At 39.4% G+C, this 20,907-nt stretch overlaps 1 protein-coding gene across 1 annotated transcript in view; it reads left to right on the top strand.

Moving 5' to 3' along the window:
* Positions 1–20,907, top strand: part of CCDC178 (coiled-coil domain containing 178) — a 404,288-nt gene that overhangs the window by 240,042 nt on the left and 143,339 nt on the right. The window contains exon 16 of the mRNA XM_075533238.1: positions 13,671–13,820. Coding sequence (XP_075389353.1) covers positions 13,671–13,820 — 150 coding nt within the window. The remainder of the gene's footprint in view (positions 1–13,670; positions 13,821–20,907) is intronic.

Raw genomic sequence — 20,907 nt, forward strand, 5'->3', positions numbered from 1 at the left:
TTCTCCCCTCCCAGTTACCATGACCCCAACTCTACCTTGCGGACCTGGTTATACCAGAGTATGTACAGCGGTGCAGTAGGGATCTGGAAACACAGGGAATCTAGGACGGATGAACCCCTCAACACCAGTGGTGGGAGTGGCGACACCGGGAGGGAAGTGGGTGTAGAAAGGGAGAGGGAGAACCGATCTTGGAGGCCTATGTGTAACCTCCTTTCTGGGAGATGGGCAATGGGAAGGTGGGTGAGGGGAGACGCCGGGCAGTGTAAGATAAAATAAAATAATTATTTATAAACTATTAAGGGAGCAGGTGGAAGGGGGGAGCGGGAAGGGAGGGGGAAGGGATAAAAAAAGGAAATCGAGCTGATTCCAGGAACCCAAGTGGAAGGCGAATTTTGAGAATGATGAGTGTAACGAATGTATAGGGGTGCTTTGCTCAATTGATGTATGTATGGATTGTGATGGGAGTTGTATGAGCCCCAATAAAAAGATTTATTAATAAAAAAAGAATTTATGCCTTTTTGAATCACGGCATTAATGCCAACTAGCAAATACACTGTGGTCTACCAGAAGAATGAATGAATCTGTCTTTCAGAAAGGACAGCCAGAATGCTCTTAAGAGACTTCATTTTACATAGTTTGGACATGTTATTGGGAGAGATCAGTCCTTGGGAAAAAGGATCCCATGCTTGGTAAAGTAGAGGGTCAAGATCAAAAGGGACCCCTCCCCCCAGAAGATCCATTGCTACAGTGGCTGGAAAAGGGACTCACACAGAGCAAAGCGTGGGAGTGCAGTGCAGGACCAGGCAGAGTTCCTTCCTGAGGCGTAGAGGCAAAGTCAGTGGGGAGTGACTTCGCAGCACTGAAGGGCAATTACACATCTCAAACATCTCATAATTTAGTAGGAGCGTGGAGACGCTATCAAAGTTACTAATTGTTAGCTTATGTATCCTCCTAGTGAAAGTCTTTTGCAGGAAAAATAAAGACAATTCACTCTAGCAATTTCTCACCCATGCAGAGACATAAATACAACCCCAAACGGTGTCGAATGAGAGTTCTAAATTATTCTCAATCAGGACATTGTTTTGATGATAGCATCATACTAATTAAGGGTCCGGAGCTGTGGTCAGTAAACTTTTCTATTCAGAGAAAGATTATCTTAGAAATATTGATTCTTCAGTCTCGGGTGTTCTGACTCCTATTCATTTGTAGAAGGGGCCCTGGTGTCACAATGGTTTAGCACTTTTATTTTACCAAAACAGCCAGTGTTTTGCACCAACCACATGCTGAGCAGGAGAAAGATGTGTCAGTCTGGTTCTACAAGTATTGGAAACCTTTAGGATACTATGGGGCACTTCTACCCTATCCTAAAGGGCCCCTGTGAGATGGAAGTCAACGGGCAGCAGGAGTGTGTTTGGTACTCTTGTAGAGCAAAAGCAGCCATGGACTATATGCAAACACTTTAATGTGGTTCCATTCTATTAAATTCATTTATAAAACATGTGTATTGAATTGCTCTTATATATATATAAGTATATATATATATACATTAAACTATTTTTGGAGGTAAGCAATATCATCATCATCAAAAACAACAAAAACACCACTTCAAGCAAATGAGTAGATGACACTGCTGCACAGAGTTCCCATGGCTAGAAGCCTATGTGGAAGCAGACTGTCCCATGTGTCTCCCACAAAGCAGCGCGGGTGTTCAAATAGCCAGAACTCTTGGTGTAAGAAAATCACGCCCCCACCCCCACCCAGAATTTGTAAGTCCTGCTTTTTGCTTAGGGAACATTTCAATGTTTGGAAGGTGATTGATGAGGGAGAAGTTATTAGGTGAATAAAAATGTATAAAAAATAAAAATGATTTAAAAAATTAGGTGAATAAAAAATAAAATATGTTATTTTATTTCCCAAAGAGGGCAGTAGCAAAAGATACAAGTCATTTGTAAGAAATCTATTGCGTCTGATGACAGGTTACTCACTACATTTCTCATACTTGATACTTGGGTGGTCATAGGCCCAATGCTTTCTACAATTCCAAGGAAAAGCTACGTAAGAAGCAAGCATACGTGTGAGAGTGTGTGTAGGTGCACAAGGGTGCTTCAAAGCGTTCTTGGTAATTGGAGCTAAAGGGTAGTAGATTGTGGCTGAGAATTTTCTGAAGAATATAGATGTATACATGGCGAACCAGAAAGGAAAACCAGAAATTTTTTAAAAGCTATGTATTTAAACATTTTTAGAAAACAACCTTACCATCTTCAAAGCACTCTCCATTCCACTTAATGCATTTGTCAAATCTGTAATTCCATTCTTGGAAACATTTTTCAAACATCTGCCCTAAATACACAAAGAATACTGTGTCTAGCCCCACGTCAGCCAGAGGCCAATTCCTACGGGCGGAGGTGAGAAATGCCTCCGTTCTCCAATCGTCTTCACCATTTCTGACCCCAACCATCCCTCTCATGGCACTCATTGCTTCTATGCTTGGTTCTATAATCAGTTGCAATAGACACACAGAACTGACCAAGAACACTCACAATTATGAGCTCATAATCAGAATCAGAAACGCATTTCTCTCGCCAGGCCAACCAGGAAAACCTCAGCTATGTCTCTAGTCATGCCATTCCCAGTCACGCCTCTGCCCCTCACCCTCTTCCCTGAAGGGCAAAAGGTTTCAAGGCTCATTAGCCCGCACTCATGTCCAAAGGGCCCCCTCCTCTTCAAGCCAGATCCCTGCCCTAAGACACTGAGGGCAAGGAAGCATGTTGTTGTCCTGTGTTTCTGCTGTCGCCTCTACCTCCACGGCCTTTCTGTGCAAGAGTCTCAGGGTCCAGAGGACTCAATCGGCTCTTGGATCTTCTTCCCCGATCAGCATGAGATTCTCTGCTGCTGCTTCTAAGATAACTCCTTTTATCAATGGACTTCATGGCAAAATGGACCAGTCCCTCATTTTAGTCCCATGCACTGATTTGAATGTTCCCACCCCGTCATTTGGGTTCAAACGCAACAACAACCATGAGGATGACATAGGGCCAGGGAGTGCTCCAACTTGATGGGTCCTAACAAACACAGCAACAGCAGCACAACTTCAACGAAAGCAGGCAAAGCAATTTCCTCTCTTCACTCTATATGTGCACATATGATTTCAAATAACTCTTGTCTGCTGATAGCCATTTTATTTTGAAATCCAGTAGAATTCTCTAATACATTTTAAAAATTAGAGCATTCACTCAGATCCTCTTAGAATTTTGAGGAACTTATAATTCACTTGCATGATTAAGAAGAGATAAACCAACAGAAAGAGTATTGGGCTGAGATCAGAGATGGACACTAGCTTTAATATTGCTGCTGCCTTTGTGTGAAACCTTGAACTTTCACCAAAATTTTAATGTCATCATTTGGAATGCAACAATGGCAATAGTATGTGGAAAAAAGAATTTTCATTTTCTATTTCAAATGTCCCTCTTATTTCTATATAGGATAACCATAATCATTTTGTAATAAAAGCAACTTTGAAAAATATTTAAATTCCAATGCCACCTGGATATAGGCATGAAATTGGCAGAAAAAATGGAAATGATTTTAAAATAAAATATTTTCTACTAATAAAATATGGGATCAAGTTAGATGACTATGCCAATGAGAATTTTTGGAAGATATATTTTAATTCTTGGAGCAGTGTATTTAATTCATGCCATAATACATGGCCTAGAAACTCCCAGATCGGTATCTCTCTGATTTCTAATAAACTTTCTAGGTACTTTTCTGATAGTGCCTGCATTTATGTAGCACATTATTACTTTATGATAAACTTAGTTGATAATTCCTTAACTCTTTTGGCTGATGACCTTTTAAAGCTGCATAATTAGAATAAGTTGTGGTTATTGTATGGGAATCTGTATCCCATGGGCCAACAAGGCAGCACATTAATTCTGTGCATCACCCACTCGATGTGCAGTACCATCAGCACAAAGATATTATTCTTTGTAATTACATAAAGAAAGGGTCTATTTAGTGTTAACTGACCTTTCTGTGACTGATCAGCCTTTTCCACCAGTGAAGTAGAAATGTATATCATTAAAATGTGAGTAAATAGGAAACCTTTCTAAATCTTAAGCTATTCAAATCAGGAGGTGTATATGGAGAGGAAATTGTTGTTAAGCCTTTCACACAATACCGTGAATAGTCTTTTAAAAATGTAATGTAAAATATTGATAAATTGAAATATAATTAAGTCAGGATAAGGCACAGAAACATTTAACAAAGAAATGATACACAAATATTTTCTGCTTAGCAAGTGTTGAGTAATATTAGAGGGAACATCATGAAACTCAAAATGACAATTAGGACTAAAATTAAAAGTCTGCTTTAAAGTAATAAATAAATTTAACATACTTATGATTGCTTGTGACTGCCACTTAGTGCAGAGATATCATGTGTCCTAGATAATTTAAGACATTAATACGTTACATTTAATGTAATAGTTTAAGTCATGTAGTTTAAATTGGAGCAATCCTTTAAGAATATGGATTAGGCAACAGTGATCATTACTCTTTTCCTGTGGCATCCTTTGTGTCTTTGATTGGCTATAAGAAATGCTTTGATTTGGCGTAGATTTATTGAGAAGACTGGATCAAGTAGAAACTTACTAGCTAAGATAAGGGGCATTTGTACAGGGTTCCTTAACGCCATTATCTGTAGATGGAAGATGATAGTCAACATGGAGGTGAATGTTCCATTCACCGTAACCACATGCCTACATTAATCAGACATTTTAATAGTTGTTACTGGGTCATGTTTGCACTGCTGAGAACACATGGAGAAGCCAAAAACTAAAATATTTTCAGAAATTGAGTTAGTTGAAGGTTGTTATGCCAACCTGGCCGATAAACATGTGGGGTTAACTGAAGGGCAGAGAGATAAATGGCCCAATAAGCCTCACCTTTCCAGTTCTTGGGTCTCTTGCTCTCTGATGGTGGGACCAGGGTGCAGCTGCCTGAGCCAGTTCCATGCTTCAGCTGGCAAGGCTCACTTCCTGCAAGACACCGTCGAAGAGAAACCACATGGACCTACCTTGATGCAGCTCTGGGTGCTGGAGCAGCTGTGTAGAGACCGCTGCCAACGCTGAGATGCTTACACATTCACTGATTCGGCTTTCCTCCTGCAGTTGGTGTCATTGTGTGTGTTTTGTTAGAGGAGGACTTTGTGGATTGGTGTTGGACATTAGGGTTAATGGGTTAATGCTGGACTTGTGGGCTTGGGCAGCACTGGGTTGGGATGTTTTCTTGATGTGCACTTACCCTTTATATAAAACTCTCGCTTATACATGTCTGAATTTCTGTGGATTTGTTTCTCTAATGTGCCCAGACTGACACAGAAATCCTATAAGAAACGAATATCTCCTTGAAACTCTGCTCATTACTTTAGCTGGGACTGCTCACTCATGAAAATACTATCATTATCTGAACATATGCTTTAATCTTTTTCATATAGAGTGCTTTGCAGCCATTGCTAGCTATGAGAATGCCTCAGTTCCCTGTGATACCAGTTTCTTTGTATCTGAAAGTCTGTAATTTGTCTATGCTGATATCAAGAAAGCCTGGTCAAATACATAGAGTGTGTTGGGATAGAAGAAGGAGAAGAAGAAGAAGAAGAAGAAGAAGAAGAAGAAGAAGGAGAAGAGGAAGAAGAAGAAGAAGAAGAAGAAGAAGAAGAAGAAGAAGAAGAAGAAGAAGAAGGAGGAGGAGGAGGAGGAGGAGGAGGAGGAGGAGGAGGAGGAGGAGGAGGAGGAGGAGGAGGAGGAGAAAATGAGAGTTAATGCCAAATATTCCTAAATTCCCATTGGATCTCTTTTGAAATCTAAGAGCCAATATCCTCAAACCCATGAGTAAACTGTGTGTATAATCAACATCACAGCTAAATGTGTAGCCATGTTTGGGAGCTGGGATAAAAAGTTAAATGTGTAGTCTTGCATGTGGATGCTAGGTTGATGTATCTAAAGAGAATATTCTCCAAGATTCGTCGACAAGGGCAGACTTTCCCTCCCAATGCCTTCAAGGTTTCGTTTAGTTTCTCACAGTGTTTGCCATATGCTTTGTGTATAATAGTTGCTCCATACTGACCTGTGAAGAAACGAGTGGACTGAAGACACTTTGTCAGGAACTCACGAGGACAGTTTGAAGAATGTAATATCCTTTATGCAGAGCACTGATTTGTCTATTTAAAAACGAGGGATGTTCTTTAAGACTAATTATCAGGAAATACTAGTTGGACAAGAAACCGGTTTCCATGGCAGCACATATAAGGAATTGGTTCCTGGGAAAGTTCAGACAATTCTTTACTCCTCTGAGGCTGCAGGGTATTGACACACACCATTCCTATGGAATTGCTCCTTGGAAGCACTGGGGAGAACACTTGTTTTCTGTAGTAATTACCTCATGAATTTTAAGGGAGCTGCAGTGGGATGATGCATCTATGCACACAGTCGGTGGTGCACCCAATAAAGAATATCATTTTCTCCACATCTGCCATATTGTAGAGAATCGGCATAAATTATAAACATCTGTCACCACCACACAGATGCCCATAAAGCAGAGGGAAGGCTTTTGAGACAACAATGCTCACAAAGAGATTTTTTTATAAGGAAGTCTCTCCCCTCCCCAACATAATCCATCTTCATACTGGTGAGCACTGCAGCAGCACCACAGCATCGCTACTTGAAGAAGTACCAATGCCATACCTTCAGCTGGCACAGATGCAGTCGATGCAAATGTGAGCACTGCGGGGATGCAATGGCGTGTTGTCTACAGTGAAGTGCGTGGGCATGCGCACAGAACCAAAGGTTCCAAGGCAATAGCGCTTGGACGCGAACCTTACTCACAATGCTATCCATCAATGGTGTACTACATCGCTGAGTATTTTTCCTTGTTTACACAATAAGGTTTTAAGATTAGAAGTGGCAGAAAAGTTAACATGATCTATGAAATTCTAATACACACCTCGTGAGTACTAATTGAATAGTACTAAAATATTTCTTTTGGCCTGAAAAATCCCCCCAACTTTTCTCAACTGTCCACCGACCTATGTGCCAGCACAGCTTTGATCTCTGTCAAACAAAGGTCTCTTCTAGGATTCAAGTCACGGATTATTTATCTATGGGGCTCTTTATGACTTTGTTTGCCCACCCTGTAGAGGCTACTCCTTGGTACTCCGAATAGACCACTTTACACATTGTCTAGGCTGTTGGTGATAATTCCCATTGACTTCCCATAGAACGCAAAGCTCTCACGGATTGAGACCATCACAGGGTTCATTCCTACTCCTTGACTTTATTCCCACATTAGCCACAGGACTCTACTCATAGAGTAAATTTACTGAGGTTTCCTAAATAAATGTTTGAGAAAGCAAGTAAATATCTGAGTGAAAAGAAATGCTTGCTCTCAAGTAAAAAATGAATATATAAAAGTCATCAAAGCATTTTCTTTTCTTTTTGACAGTTTAGTTCTTTCCAATCATGAAACTAAACAGTGCATTTGTTGTCGCCTGTGTGAGAGCATGGGCATGGCAGAGCCTTGACAAAACGCAAGAACACAGCAGCGGTATGCAGTTAACTATTAAAAACCCCAAGAAGATGACAGAGGGATTATCAGAAAAGGTCAACAGGGGCAGTAGTTGATAATTATATCAGGGAAAGAGAGTTAGAATTAAAACTGGGTCAAAATATTACATCTTTCTTACAAAATTTAAATGAAAAAAATTAACCTAGTCCCTTTGGTTAATGAACTGAATCTAAATGTCTGTCTTACAGATGACATATTATCATCCCTATAGTCAAAGAAACTAGTTCTAAGTTATTAATAATAAATCAAATGGCTACGGAGGCATCCAGTAGATATAGGTACAGCACAAATGCTTTAGTTACACCCATTTCTCTAGAGTGTGAATCGAACTTTCCTCTTGTGATCTCATTTTTATTAGGTCCCTCTTAAATTAGAAACAGACACATCAACAACAAAGCGCATAGTTCGAATGGCTTTAAGCCTTCAGCAGGGTCCTGGGCTCCATGGGGAAGATCTCCACAGGGCCCAGTGGTAGGATACTCTCTCCTCCGGTGCCATGCTCACAATCATTCTTACGTTTGAGCCCATTGTCGCAACTGCAGTGTCAATCCATTTCATCCAGAAATTTCCTCTGCTTCTCTGACCCTCCGCATCACCAAACATGATGCCCTTCTCCAAGGACTGGTCTGTCCTGGCAACATGGCCACAGTTACTGCGAGAAGTACAGCAATTCTGGCTGCACTTCATCCAAGGCAGATTTGTGTGTTCTCTTGACTGTCTCTGGTAGTCTCAATATTCACAGTTGTTTCTTCTCATTTTGAATCATACCCTATGGATGACTCCAATGGAGCTCCAGGAAACTTACTCTGTCCACGTCATTCTTCAGGAGGCAGAACTTCCCTGGGCATATTTTAATGCCTTCCAACCTGCGGGGCTCATCTTTGGCAACTATACCTGACAATGATCGGTGGCTATTCAAAAGCTTTTCAGTTTGTGAGAATGTTCTACTGCCATTCATAAGGTTTTCAAATGACGAATCCTCAGAAGTGGACAGCCTAGTCCTTCTTAGTCTGCTCACAGTCTAGATGCTCTGTTAGAACCTGTTCACGTTGGGTGACTCTGCTGGTATTCGAAATGCCAGTGACTCAGCTTCTAGCATCACAGAAAAACACAAGCCATTATAGTACAAGAGCATGGTAGGTGGTAGTATAATGACAAAATTAGTTGAAAATTTGGTGACATGAAAGAATTATTTGTGATGCTGGTGGTCCTATGTGACAGGAATTGGGCAAGGCACAGCAGATGTGGCTTGTTTCTTTGCACTTCTTCTGAGTCATCCTCTTTAAAAGCTGATGGAAGCTGAGGCTGGAATTAACTCTTTCATTCTCTGTGTTAGTCCTGGTTGAGTAGAGAAACAAATCCAGAGGCAATCATGTGTGGAAGAGAGAGCTTATATAAAAGGGAAATGATATATTGAGAAAACATCCCAGCCCCATCCAGATCAAGTCCATAAGTTTGATGTTCGCCCTGATGTCCGATACTAGTGCTTAAATTCCTCTTCAGACTCACATAGCCATTCACAATGATGCTGAATGCTAGAAGATCACAGGCCGGTGGGTGAAGAGTCTTGTGGGTCCAACGGTGGTGGGCACACTTTCAGGGTTCTGGCTACCATCAACGTGGCTCCATGTGGCTTATCAACAGGAAGGTGAAGAATAGAGAGAGTGGGTCGCGCCTCCCAGGAGGACAAGAAAAAGTGCCCAGAATCCTCATGAGAAGGCCATGCCCACAAGGAGGCAGCAGGCTGTGTGACCTGATTGAACAGACTAGACTCCACCCCTTCACTCTTAATTTCCTCAAGGTGACACAAAATTATGTAGCTACGAAGTCACTCATAGTTATTTGGCTTTTAGGTATGCAAAACCCAAGATAGGGTATTGAATTGCCTTGAATACCTACAACATGTAGGTGTTGATAGGAAGTATAATAGTTTGGGAATCATATGTGAGGTTAAAAATATTCTGAGGCTGCTTTGAGCAATTTACCTCAACGTACTCTGCTGTGCTTTCTCTTCTTTATCTATAAACAACAACCTCCACCAATTTTTCGAAGATTAAATTAGTTAACTCTGTTTTTAAGCAGTTCCTGGTTAAAATGTCAGCTGCTAGTTTTACTGTAATTGCTGTTATCATTATTGGCATCAGTTTACTATGAACTCAACTCAGAGGCCCTGAGACAGTTAAAGTTTATTGTGACAACCTGGCCGATAAACACATGCGGGATTAATTGAAGGGCGGAGAGATAAATGGCTTGATGAACCTCACCCTCTGGGTCTCTGGTCTCTTGCTCTCTGATGGTCGGACCAGTGTGCGGCAGCCTTAGCTGGCAAGGCTCACTTCCTGTGAGACCTCCCTGAGGAGAAGCCGCATGGACTTATCCTCATGCAGCCCTGGGTGCTGGAGCAGCCGTGTGGAGCCCCCTGCCAGCGCTGAGATGCTTACACTGCCACTGGACTCAAAGACTTTCTACCCGCTGGGCTGTGATCCTCCTGCATTCAGCGTCATTGCATGTGTTTTGTGAGTTTGAGAAGAACTTTGTCGATTGGTGTTGGACATATGGACTAATTCGGATTTATGGGCTTGGACTGGATGGGGTTGGGATGCTTTCTGAATGTACACTTGCCCTATATAGAAAACTCTTTCTTATACATATATGAGTTTCTGTGGAATTGTTTCTCTAGTTTACCCAGACTAAAACAGGCCCTCAATAATTTGGGCTGCTCTAAAACTTAAAAGAGAAAATACTCTGTTATCACATGGGTCCACTGGGGATTTGAACCACCAAACTTGCCGTTAAAAGCCTAATACCTAACCCAAAGCATCATCAGGCCTCTGTTAGTCTACTATTAAAATAAAACAAACAAACAATCAAACAAAAACAACTCACTGCCACTGAATTTTCAGGGCTGTAGCCTCTCACCAGTTATTCAATATGTGTGCTGAGCAAATCATCCAAGAAACTGGATTATAGGAAGCATAAAGCATCATCAGGATAAGAAAAGGGCTTATTGACAACCTGACATGTGCAAATGGCACACCTTTGCTTGCTCAAAGAGAGGGGGACTTGAAACACTGTTAAATAAGATCAAGGACTGCAGTCTTCGGTATGGATTACAATTCACTGTAAAGACAACACCAATCCTCACACTGGACAGCCTTCAATGAGATGGACTGACACTGGCAGCCACAAGGGCCTTAAACCAAAAGACAACTGTCAGGAGGGTACAGGACCGATGGGCCATTTTTCACCAATATTACCAGCCTGCCTTTGTTCATTTGCATGTTATAATACTATTGGTTAGCATTAAATGAGTCAGAGTTGTGAGGTGGAACCACAGGTAGACATAAAAAAAACATTTTCAATATCAGTAGAATTCTATTATTTAAAATTAAAAAACTTAAACTTCATTGCACATCTGAAGGTCACTGACTTTCAGGAATAGGTAGTGAGCTGGTAAATCCTTCCAAACATTCATTACTGGGAAGTAATCTTTAAAAATGTGATGACTGATCTAACAATGTTTTGAAGATTCATTGCTATTACTACACAATTTTATGTCTTGGTATCTACTCTAATTATGATCTATAAAACTGTAAGAAGAGTTTCTATCCCCAAACTGAAAGTATACGAATTTGGGAATAAAATTGAATATTACGGTGAGCAAAATGTAAATGTATATAAAAATATTCCCCAATTAATTTCCATTAAGTAGGTGTAATGCAAATTCCGCAGCTTTCATGGCACTGCTGTCCGATTCAATATTGTATAGGTAATATTTAGAGCACAAAAAGAAAATACTAAATGAAGCGATCACAGAGATCAGAACGGTGCTTATGTTTAAACCCAAAAACAATCCATTGAATCCTTTCTCCTGCCTTCAGTGGAACATTTATTAATATCCCAAGTTCATCACCCATGGATCAGATTTTTGAGATATCAAAAAGAACTATAGCTGTTATTTAGGAGAGACTATTGTTCAAGAAAAATCTTCATAGATATGTGGTTCTTCTACCAAGAGACAATTCCTTATCACTATAGACAAGTTTATCACAAGAAAGCTTTTACAGTCTTAAAATAAATTCTTATGCCAGAATTAGAATGAGGGCATTTGACATGATTCCCAGTTCATGATTTTGACTGTTTGAAAAACAGTTATGAGGGAATATTAATCATTAGGGATCAATATGGACACTAGGCTTTTGTGAGCTACACGTACTCTGACCTTAGTAAATCTTGAAGTGTATAAGTGCCGAAATATTTGTACAGGCAGTTTTCTGCTGAGTTGTTTCCTCTATTTACATTCTCATACCACAATCTATTTTTAAATATCAATCCTTTAATACTATTTTTAACAACTTATTTTAAAATTTTGACGTTATGGTAATTTTCATACAAATAGGGAACCTTTTTAATTGCTTCACAATGGTTATTTTATCATCTAGTTACTCAATCGCAAACAGATATTGCATTTGCAGGGTTGAAACCTTTTGCTATTATATATAATTTTGGAATGAATAAAGCATATCACTTAGGATAAATTCCCACACGTGGAATTACCAGATTAACAGGTTTGAAAATATTAAATGCTATTTATAGATTCTATATTTCTTGAAGCAAGAAATAGAAAAAATTTCTCTGCTGGAAGTAGAAAAATTAGCAGCTGAATGGATTTCATACTTCTAATGTGAAACTGGAGTTGGCTCCCAATTTGTCGATGGGTGTGGTGCAACGCAATTTTCTTTTCTTTCTTTTAAAAAAAATATCATTTTATTGGGGGCTCTTACAGCTTTTATAACAATCCACACATCAATTTGGTCAAGCATACTTGTACATATGTTGCCATCATTATTTTATAAACATTTGATTTCTATTTGTGCCTTGTTATCAGCTCTTCTTTTTCCCCTCCCTCCCCCCTCTACCCTCATGACTGGTTGATAAATTATAAGTTATTGTTATTTTTCATATCTTACACCGACCGCTGCCACCCTTCACCCACCTTTCTGTTGTTTGTACCCCTGGGGGGGAGGTAGGAAATGGGGAGGTCCACTGTGTCGATCACTGTGATCGGTTCCCCCTTTCCTCCCCTCCTTTCCCCACCTTCCCCCTTCCTTTCCCCCTACCTTCCTGATATTGCTACTCCCTTTTCTGTTCCAGAGGGCTTTATCTGACCTCGGCTCAGTATTTCTGGAACTCTTTTCTGTACCAGTGAACATGCTCCCCTCTAGCCGGAAGTGGGAGGCAGCACTGGGGTAACGTAGCATACAAAAATACCAACAAACAATTCACGGCCAAGTGCATTCTGACTTCTACTGATCCCATAAGACAGAGTAGAACTGCTCCTTTGAGTTTCTGAGACTTTAAATCTATGCAGGAGCAGACAGCTTCATCTCCCTCCCCCGCAGAGCAGCGGAAGTTTCAGATTTTGTGGCTAGTAGTTCAATTCATAGCACAGGATGCCACCAGAGCTCCGTGACTGCACAGGTGACATACATGAGCTGTATGGAGTCCTTAGCTGCCTTTCCTCCCAACTCGGACTCAGATAGGCAGACATTCAAATGGCAGCTTCAGAGAAGCGCCATTCACAGGAAGACGCCTCAAATATGGAGACGGAGGAAAAGCCAAAGAGCAGAGGGCTCAACGTTCAGATACCTCCAGAGCTTCAATTTGTGATTAATATGTTTTGGTCACACGAAGGGCTATTTCTGCTTCTGTGAGAACCACGGGCATGAAACTGGGTGGGGGGGGGTGTCTCCTGGGATGCTCAGCGGAGGCTCCCAGGACCCTCGGGGACTTCCCAAGACATTGTCGCTGGACACCTGGGGAAGTGTCTGTTTTGTCAGATCCATAGGATTCATGTGTCAAAATTAACAGGCCAACAAGTTAACAACAACAACAACCACGGGCAAGATAATGATGTAGCGGGAAGCATGTTACGGTTGCTTTGGTATTTTGTTGTAATCCGTAATGGAACATTTTCAGATAGTCCTCACATAAACCCAAGTGATTTAAATTAATGCATCTGTATCCGTTTAAATATTTATTTTGTAGAAAACACAAGTGGACTCACTAGAAGAAAATTTACGCTTAGCTCAAGAGTATCAAAAGGTCCAGGAACACTTCTTAATGGAGAAGGAGAAATATTTCAATCACTATGAAAGAAAGTTGTCCCTTGAGGCTTCGGTTAGAGACAAAGAACAGGTAATATTTGTTTTTCTTATTTTGTGTGTCTGTATTCAAATAATTCTTGGCGTGAATGAATATGAAAAAACGTGGCATCTTCAGTCAGAAGGTCAAACTAACGTGACGTAAAACCACGGAGGTAATGTTCTGATTTTTGTTCTTGATAGCTTTGCTAAAGGGAATTGTAAAAAGGTATTTGAGAAATAGAAGTAGAGGACATAATTTGATACCATTTGATACTAACGGCACCTCAATTATCTTAACCTGGAACACCAATCTTTTGTGGGTTTGTGTATTTAATGATTTTGTCATAGTCTTTAACTTTCAATTCCAAGCCTAGTTGACTTGCTGGGACAGGTATCTAAATCTCTTGTGGATGTGTGGCAGAGGTCCTCAAACTTTTTAAACAGGGGCCAGTTCACTGTCCCTCAGACCCGTTGGAGGGCTGGACTAAAACTATGAACAAATTCCTAAGCACACACTGCACCTATGTTATTTTGAAGTAAAAAAAAAAAAAAAACGGGCAAAAAACACCTGGCGGACCAGATAAATGTTCTCGGTGGGCCACATGTGGAACCGCCGGCCATAGTTTGAGGACGCCTGATGTGTGGTCGCCACCTTTCTCTGCAATTTTCACATTGCATGCGAGGAGTAGTTAGAAGCTGGAAGAGGTACCTGACCCTCTCTGGCGTCTGGAAATCATGGGCAATGCAAACGTTTTTTGTGAACTCTCTGACACAGTCTAGGGCAAAAGCAAATCACATAGCTGAGCCGGCCACAGAAAGAAGGGAAAGCAAGTCCCTGGGAAAAGCACCAAGGTCCAGCCACTCCATAGGCACTCTTTGCTGTGACGAGAAAACCCATGCCCTTTGAACCCTTTGGTCTCTGCCAGGATCCAAGTTTCAGAAAAATAGAGAGAAATGGTTACTTTGTAAAAATGTTCATACCCATGAAAACCAGTAGACTGCTAATTAATCCTTTCTCCTCTTGGTCTCCCAGACATTATTGTACTATAAACTAGCAGGTTGGAATCCAGTTACTGGCTCATTAAGTCAATTGCTATGCCGTCCATAGAGACTAATGGTGAACCCACATATTTAGAAGTAGAACTGTGCTTGAAGAAATTTTCATCAGTCATTTTCCAGAAGTAGGCCCAGCAGGCCTTTCTTTAGAAGAGTCTTTGAGGGGACTCCAACCCTTCGCCTTTTCTGTTAACAGTTGAGCACGTTAATTGTTTCCACTCTTCCAGAAGGGTTTGCATGCAGAAGGCTAGATTCTCAATGTAAACTCTCCCAGTGATTAGTTTCATAAACAACGTCAACCATTTATCCTTTTGTACCTCAGTTCTTATTATCTGGTAAAGAGGATTTACTTCACAGGGTAATTTATAAGGGATTTAAAGGGCAACCGCACATAATTAAATTACACTGAAAATTAAAGAATGTTATGCAGCTGTTAAGAAGTGTCATGGCTCAATGGGTTGAACCTTGGGCTGCTAACCTCAAGGCTAGTGGCTCATGCTCACCAGCTACTCTACTGAAGCGACATGAGGCTACATGCTACTTTGGAGTCATTTGATAGTTCAAATGGTTACCATTCTTGGCTGCTAGCAAAAAGACTGAAGATTCAAGTTCACTCAAGGGTCCATGGCAGGGTACGGGGTGGGGGAATCAGACAATCTATTTCTAAATAATCAGTTATTGAAAATCATCTTTAGTATAGTCTACTCTGTTGCACGTGGGGTCATCATGGATGAGAGTAACTCCAGGGCCACTGGTTGATGCAACCCTAATGATGACATTCATTTGCATGCTGCTCGTCACTCCTGCTGCTTTCTCATCCATTCACTCTCATAAGACTTCAAGTTTCAGGTATCTATAGGGAAGACAAGTGTATTTTTCTCAATGATCTCCATTGAAATAGTGGCAAGATGAGTATACATAAAAAAAACAATGTTTGTTCTTAATCATAGTCCCAGTCTAAGAAATATTAGTTCTTCTAATGTGGCTCTACTCCATGCATGCCCTCATAAAGAAATCACTAAAGATCTGGGTGCTATAGAAAAATGTGTTAAAGAAATCATATGGTACCCATTAACCCGTTATCACAAACAGGGCCATAAAGACTTGTATTCGATCAAGCAGCCATCTAAGTGAGTGACAGCTAAGTTCACATAGAAGAAGTACACCAGCCTGTGTGCTCCAAGGATTGTAAATAATAAAATCCAAGACAGAAGGAGGGAACAGTATTAGAACTTAAATTCCCACCACCTGGTTTACAGAAGGTTCTGTAGCGCAGTGAAAGCCCAGAATTCATTTTCAGCATCCCCACTTGGGTTAAGCCTTCGGTGAACCTCCTTTGACCACTGACCAAGAATGTAAGTAGCTTGATAACAGAAAGGTGCATTGGAAAGCAGACTAATGCAAACGTACAGGTAAAATTTAACATCGTGTCATTTGTTTTCCTTTTATACATATTTAAAATTTGTCCTAGTTTTTAAAATTATTTTCTATTATTTTTTCATTTGGAGTTTCCTCTATTTTATTATTTTTATTTTAGGGTTTTTGTTTTTCTTTTCTATGTTTGTCGTTATTTGAAATCCAGGATAGGTAACCCTATAAGGACAATAGGAGCTGGATTGACAATGTCTGGGGGTCATGGGAGGGGAGGTTGCAGAAAGGGGGAGCTAGTTATAATGAGCACAAGAACGAAGGAAGCACAACAATCCAAAATCGATTGTGTTGCTGATTGCTCAACTTTTAAAATATGTTTAAACGACTGCATTGTTTAATGTGTAAATTGTATATCAACAAAACTGTTAAAATTTTAAAATATTTAAAGATAGGTGTTTGGGGTCAGAGCTGCTAAACTTGGTGTCCCCATACCATACCAAGATCAATGGAGTTCACCAGTGTATCTATGAAAGCATTTGTTCAAATCCCCTCCTGCATTTAATTTTTACTGAAGTTGCACAGATCCCATGTGTTTCTGAGAAGAAAATAACCAATGAATACACTGTATGTCCTTTTCTACTTGAGACTGGAGAGAAGATAGGGAAACTTTATGTACACTTGTTATCAGCTTGGATACCTGCATAGAAAAGGAAGAATTCTTGTCTTTAAGAGAGAGTCTGAATACAATGCTTGCACAGTATAAATGTGAGAACAACATTATCTTGATCTCATTTTATGGGATTACATCTATCTTAGTGCAAGATCCAAGAAGGGGGAGACGCTAGGGTGAACAGAGAGACAATGAGACATGCTTGCAGATCAGGTTTATGTTTGTGATCTCACACATAGAGCATTTTTAGCACACCTGTTTCAGGGAAACGTTTAAAGATTTATTTGTACTTCCAATCATTTTTCATTTCCATCCTTCAGCGGTGGAGGTCATTAAGTGCAGGCTGCCCTTGTCAGTGTCATGTAGGATCAATTTGCTGAAATGGACAGAAAGGCCTTATTGATGCTGTTAAATCTGTCAGTGAGAAATCGTATGTCATTAGCGCCTAGGGCACTGCTTACAGGCTGGAATTTGGCCATCAAAAAATGAGAAGACCTTTTCATATTTTAGTTCATTCCTTGGGGAGGCAGCAGGTTCCACAATAAGAGACTCCAGTCCTTGGATGAGTTTTGTTGGGGCACTCCAAAGTACCATTCTGGCGGTGATAGAGTTGCCAAGTCTCTTAGTAGGATAAGATGGGCCTCACTTGTAGGAATTTTGTGAACCCTTTCCCTATTTCAGACTAATTTATTGCTTCTACACTTGCATTCTTTTTGGCATAGTGAATGCTTACATTTCAATTGTTGTGCTTCTTAAGAGCATAAATTATACACATTGTACAAACTATACACATTGATTTGCTATATTTTTCAGTCAAGGTTATTGCAAAGAAAGACTTATTAATGAGTAAAGCAAATTATATCTGATTTCATAACAGAATTTTATATACAAAATACTCAAATGTTAGAATGCTACAGAACTTATCTCGGTGATGAAATTGTGTGTGCTCTCTTGGCACATAATTTGTGATAATGTACTGTACCTCTTTTATTGGGAGCAATGGATGTACATATCTCCAAAAATCCGAAAGATGTGTGCAAAATTATGCCATTTAAAAAATTTCCCTATTTATTAATGACAAGCAAATGGACTCCAACTTAAATCCTTTTTTACATTAAAATTCAAAATAAGGCTAAATGGATGAATAAAAAAATATGAAGAACAGGTATTTCTGAGTACATAAGACAGACATTTTCATAAAAGCATTAAAATACATTTTATATTTTTCTTAAACATCTCCATGTATATGTTGATGAAATCACCATGCATTTAAGTACCATCTCAAGTTCTTTTTCCTTACACCTTGAAAGAAAGGTGAGTTACTTATTCAAGTCTGCCAATTTTGATGTGTTCTCTTGACTGAAAGCAGGATATTTTGTAAAACTGGCTAAAATACATTTTACTTCTTTTTAAAAACTACTTACCAAGTTTAACCCTCGCCTATTGCAAATGCCAGTGCTTTCAAATTATTGTTGCTGTGAGTGCCATCAAGTCTATTTCAGCTTATAGGCCACCATGTGACAGAGTAGAACTTTTACGCAGAATTTTCTAGACTGTATTCTTTCTGAGAGCAGATTACCAGGTTTTTTCTCACATAGAGCTTCAATCTTGCAGTTAGCAGTCATAAGCACATAACCAAGTTGCTACCAGGCCGGGCCCCTTGCTTTCAAACTAAGGGAACAGAAATCATTACAGTTTCAGCTAGCATGCAGCGAGTCCTCATGTGAACCAGGTCTCTGTGGTACATAGTTTGCAAGCATTATCTTTTTAATGCCTCTCAGTAATCCCAGGAGATGTTCTGTTAATATATTTATCATCATTATATCAGGTAGAACACTTGGAACCTGAGATTAATTTTCACTCAGGTCACCCAGGTAGAGAAAAAGGTTGATTGACAGAGATTCAAACACAGGTTTTAAAAATATATTCAACTTCTTTCATCACTACAGTTGTACATATCTACTATAGCATTATGAAACAATTCCACATATGTTTGATGGAGTAGTGGGTTATGCAACTGCTAGCCATAGGTGAGCTGTTCAAACACACAAGCCACTTCTTGGGGGGAAAGAGAGGCTACCTGCTCTCATAAAGCTTTAAACTCTTGGAAACCCACAGGGACAGTTCTTTCTCCTATAGGGGCCCTATGAGTATGAGTTGGAATTAACCCTATGGCAGTGAGTATTTTACACGTCTGATCAGACTATGCGGTTTATGTAAAAACCACATAGATTATACTTGATGTCCCTGGTGTCTACCTGAAACAAACTCTTTGATTCACTTCTATTTTGTCTTTTCTTCCACTTTTTCTTCTTTGAAGCTACTTTTTTTTTTCAGTGATAATTTTCTGGTGGGTACTACCAATGTTATTTGAAAAATATCAATTATTACAGGGCTTTAGATACAACACTTGGCTCTGAATTGTTAAACTTTTAAATCAAATCAATGTGTACAAATATTACTGCTTTTGAAGATGAGGCTATAGTTTAGTATAGTTTAATGATTTAAAGTATACAGATAATTAGAAATTAAATTGATTTAAGGCACAATGGTCTTAACTTTTGTCCAAATAGCCTTTAATCTGAGGCCGACGTGCCCTAATACATCTCTTTGTTGTTGTGAATATTGCTACTATGAATGTGCAACTATTTGTCCATGTTTCAGCTCTGATTTCTTTAGCATGTACATGTACTAGTGGGACTAGTGGATCAAATGGTGTTTTTATTGGCAACTTTTTCAGAAAGTGCCCTACTGCTTTCCACACAAATCATAATTCCAACAGCAAAGCATGTGAATAATATCTCCACACGCTCACAAGCATTTTTTTTGTTTTCCATCTTTCTGAACCTTCCTACTACTGCTAGTTTGAGATAGTATATTATCATTACTTTTATTTGATTGATTTTTTTTATTTGAATGGCTCAAATGTATTTGTTGATTATACTATCGGGTGCCTGAATATCTTCTTTGGTGAAATCTTTATTGATGCCTTATAATCATTTTTAATTAGAGTGTTGGTTTGTTGTTGTTGTTGTTGTTGTTAAGGAGTCGAAGCTCTCTATAAATATTTTAGATTAGTCCTTTAATAGATATATCATCGCCAAATATTTTTCCCAGTTCTGCAGGTTCTCCTACTTTTCTGGAGAAATTTTTTTGATGCAAATGAGTATTTAATATTTAGAAAATACCAATAATCTATTTTATTTTGTTATTTGTTCATTTTCTATACATGGAATAGTCTATTAATCGCACAAGTAAATGTCCCTAAGTTTATTCTAAAAATTCTTTATAGTTTTAAGCTTTAGTTCTTTGTTAAAGATGTACTGCCTATGGGAGAATAGACTTAATTCTGAGTTCTGAATTCTGTTCCACTGCTCTTTGTGTGGATTGTTTTGCCTGTCCTTTGCAGTTTTTGTCTACTGCGGCTGAATAGTATGTTTTAAAATTGGATACTGCGAGACCTCCTATTTTGTGCTTTGTCAGTAGAGTTTTGCTTATTTGGGGGTCTATTTCCTTTCCACCTAGTTAGTGATCGACTTTTACATCTCCTAGAAGAGTGTTGGTGATATCTGGATCAGGAATGCACTCTATCTATCTATAGAATCCCTTTGGATATTATTGACATTTTCATGATTTTAAATCTTTCTATCTATAGACACAGTATTCTTTGTCATCTATGTATGCAGGCCTTTTGTCATTTCATTTAGTAGAAATTTGAAGTTTTATCTGCATAAATTTTCATAGCTCCAGTTAAGTTTATTCTAAGTATTTTAATTTTCTGTTAGCTGTTATTTTCCTTATTTCCTTTGGATAGTGCTCTCAGTTGGTATAAAGGAATCCAACTTATTTTTTAATGTTGATCTCTGCCCTGATACTTGCATGGAACTTTAGTTCCAGTTGTTATATTAGCATTTTTATGATATGAATCGGATCATACCATCTACCAATGAGCATAGATTTACTTCATCCTTACCAATTTCGATGCCTTTTACTTATCTTTCTTGCCTTCTTGCCCTTGGTGGGACAGGCACTGTGGGTTAAA

This window comes from Tenrec ecaudatus, chromosome 15, assembly GCF_050624435.1.
Source record: "Tenrec ecaudatus isolate mTenEca1 chromosome 15, mTenEca1.hap1, whole genome shotgun sequence".
NCBI lineage: Eukaryota > Metazoa > Chordata > Mammalia > Afrosoricida > Tenrecidae > Tenrec > Tenrec ecaudatus.